Genomic DNA, 3340 nt, shown 5'->3' on the forward strand with positions numbered 1-3340 from the left:
AAGAGGTTGTTGTTGCGTCACCAAAGCGGCCAAATTTCCAAAATCTTTCCTGCTTAAAGCATCTGCAACCTTATTAGCCTTGTCGGGATGATACTGAATGCTCACATCATAGTCTTTCAATAATTCAATCCATCGTCTTTGCCTCATATTAAGCTCCTTCTGCGTGAATATGTACTTCAAACTCTTGTGGTCAGTAAAGATCTCACACTTATCACCATACAAATAGTGTCTCCATATCTTCAATGCAAAAATGACGGCTGCAAGCTCTAAGTCATGTGTCGGATAATTCACCTCGTGAGGCTTTAATTGTCTTGAAGCGTAGGCAATCACCTTTCCATGTTGCATCAATACACAGCCAAGTCCCTTCTTCGAAGCATCACTATAAATCACATAGCCTCCCAATCCTGATGGTAGTGTCAATACTGGTGATGTCACAAGTCTCTTATTCAATTCTTGAAAACTAGTCTCACACTCATCGGTCCATATGAACTTGTTGCTTTTTCGAGTCAACTGTGTCAATGGCATCGCAATTGTCGAAAAGCCTTCTACAAATCGGCGATAGTAGCCCGCGAGTCCCAAGAAACTCCTCACTTCCGTCGCAGTGCTAGGTCTTGGCCAATTGGTAATAGCCTCAACCTTGGCCGGATCCACCCTGATTCCATCTGCTGATACAATATGTCCCAAAAATGCAACTTGATCAAGCCAAAATTCACACTTCTTGTATTTTGCATACAATTTGTTATTCCATAGTGTTTCCAACACAATTCGAAGATGCTCTTCATGTTCCTCCCTTGACTTTGAATACACCAATATATCATCAATAAACACAATCACAAACTTGTCCAGAAAATCCTTGAATACCCTGTTCATTAGGTCCATGAAAACTGCAGGTGCATTTGTCAATCCGAAAGACATAACAAGAAACTCGTAGTGTCCGTAACGAGTCCTGAATGCTGTCTTCGGAATATCACTTGCCTTCACTCTTAGTTGATGGTAACCTGACCGTAGATCAATCTTCGAAAAGTATTTTGCTCCTTGAAGCTGATCAAATAAGTCATCGATCCTCGGTAATGGATATCTATTCTTCACTGTGATTCGGTTCAACTCTCGATAATCAATACAGAGTCTCATCGAACCATCCTTCTTCTTCACAAATAGAACTGGTGCTCCCCAAGGTGAAACAATGGGTCTAATAAAACCCTTATCAAGTAACTCCTCCAGCTGTTCTTTCAGCTCTTGTAACTCTAACGGAGCCATTCTATAAGGTGCCTTAGAAATAGGTTGTGCATCTGGTAACAAATCGATAGAAAATTCCACCTCTCTTTCTGGAGGAAGACCCTCCAAATCGTCGGGAAATACATCTGAAAACTCACGAACAACAAGAACATCTTCTAAGTCTGGCTGCACCTTGGACGTGTCAATCACATGAGCCAAAAATCCTTCACATCCATGAGCAATCATCTTCTTAGCCTTGATGGCCGAAATGAATTTTCCACAACCACTAGGCTTAGAACCCTGAAACACGAACTCGGGCGAATTGGAGTCGCCAAAAATTATTCTTTTTCCTGGACAATCAATTATAGCTTTGTGTCGCTCCAGCCAATCCATCCCCAGTATAATATCAAAGTCCCTCATCTGAATAGGTAAGAGATCTACAAGTAGTTCTCTATCGTCTACTCTAACTACACAATTAAGATATTGAGAATTCACAAGTATAGTTACACCCATAGGAGTGCCAATAGAAAAATCCGATATAAGTGCAGTGGATGCAATGTCTAAGTGTTTAGCATAAGATGTAGAGACAAATGAATGTGTAGCTCCAGTATCAAATAAGACTATAGCATTTCCATTACCGACAGAAAGTGATCCTGAAATGGTACCTGGAGTACTTGCAGCATCTTTTGCAGTGATGGAAAACACACGACCGGAAGTCTTCTGGTTGCTCTTCTCTTCCTGATCCTTATGATCCCAAGGCTTCTTTGGTGGCATCTGACAGTCTCGAATAGTATGACCCTTCTTTCCACAATTGAAGCATGCTCTAGTAGCCCAATAACAAGTGCTTCCTCCATGCATCTTTCCACAATGCTCACACTTAGATGCTTCCTTATTTCCAGTTTGGTTGAAAGACCTCTTTTGCTCATTTCCTTGATTTTCATTCTTTTGCTGAAAATTCCGAGTATTATACCTCTGATCATTTGGTTTGAATCCACCTGAAGACCCGCCATTTTTCTGAAATCCATGTCGGCGATCGGAAAATTCCTCTTCCCTTTTTTCTTTTCTGATTTTGCATGTCTCGTTTCTTGAGAAAGTCAGCCTGATGAAGCTCTTGATCTCTGGCACTGTCAACCAAGGTATCCATAGATGTATAGCGGTTAGAGATGATATGGTTGCGGATTGAATTCTTCAATGCCCACTTAAACTTCATGATTTTATCCGCTTCTGACCCAGCCACAGATCTTGCATAACCAACTAACCTCTGAAATCTGACTTGAAAGTCTGCCACCGACTCATCATCTCTCTGAGTAATACTCTGATACTCCCTTACATATTCCTCACGTATACTGGCTGGAAAATACCTCTGGTCAAACTGAGTTTTGAATACCTGCCAAGTAAGAGTATTTTCATAGCCAGGTGCATGCGACGCTACCACAGACTTCCACCAAGTATTAGCATCCCCCTCAAGACGATAAGTAGCAAATCGAGCCTTTTCCACCTCTGAACACTCCAAGACCCTGAAAATTTTCTCCATATGATCTATCCAAGCTTCAGCATCCATAGGAGTCTTGGCCTCCTTAAAACAATTGGGTCTTTACTTCATAAAACGATCAAACATAGTTTGACCATCTCGATCTTGCCCGTTAGCAGTGGGATTCTGTCCACGTTGAACTTCCCGCAACATCTCCATAAAAGTACTCCTATCCATAACAATCTGCTGATTATCATTCCCCCCAGTATTTCGACTACTGCTACCTCTTGCCATCCTGCACAAAATTTTATGAGTGCACAAACACATATATCACAAAATCATATCCAAAATCTTAAATCTACCCGTATGGAGTCAACCCAAAACTCACAGGTCAAATCCTAAAGGACAGTCTACAGAAACTATAACCTAAGCTCTGAATACCAACATTGTAACACCCCACTTAAACAAGTAGATGCTACACAAGCTAAGTCTTATTTATTAATGAAAGCAAAACAAGCTAAACATAATTTATTAAACTAATAAAAGTTCAAAATCTTCAAAATTAAGTTCTCTAACAGGATCCCAAATAATATGGAATAAAACATGTCCTTGACTTTATTTTCAACTAGATAACAAGCTAAAATCTGGGCAGCA

General features: G+C 40.5%; 1 protein-coding gene across 1 annotated transcript; it reads right to left on the reverse strand.

Annotated features, from left to right (window-relative positions):
- Window positions 1-2191: 2191 nt before the first annotated feature.
- Window positions 2192-2776, reverse strand: LOC141707374 (uncharacterized). Its single transcript, XM_074510504.1, has one exon. The coding sequence runs from the start codon at window positions 2774-2776 to the stop codon at window positions 2192-2194; it is 585 nt and encodes a 194-aa protein (XP_074366605.1).
- Between the last annotated feature and the right edge of the window lie 564 nt (window positions 2777-3340).

This window comes from Apium graveolens, chromosome 1 (assembly GCF_009905375.1).
Source record: "Apium graveolens cultivar Ventura chromosome 1, ASM990537v1, whole genome shotgun sequence".
Taxonomy (NCBI): Eukaryota; Viridiplantae; Streptophyta; class Magnoliopsida; order Apiales; family Apiaceae; genus Apium; species Apium graveolens.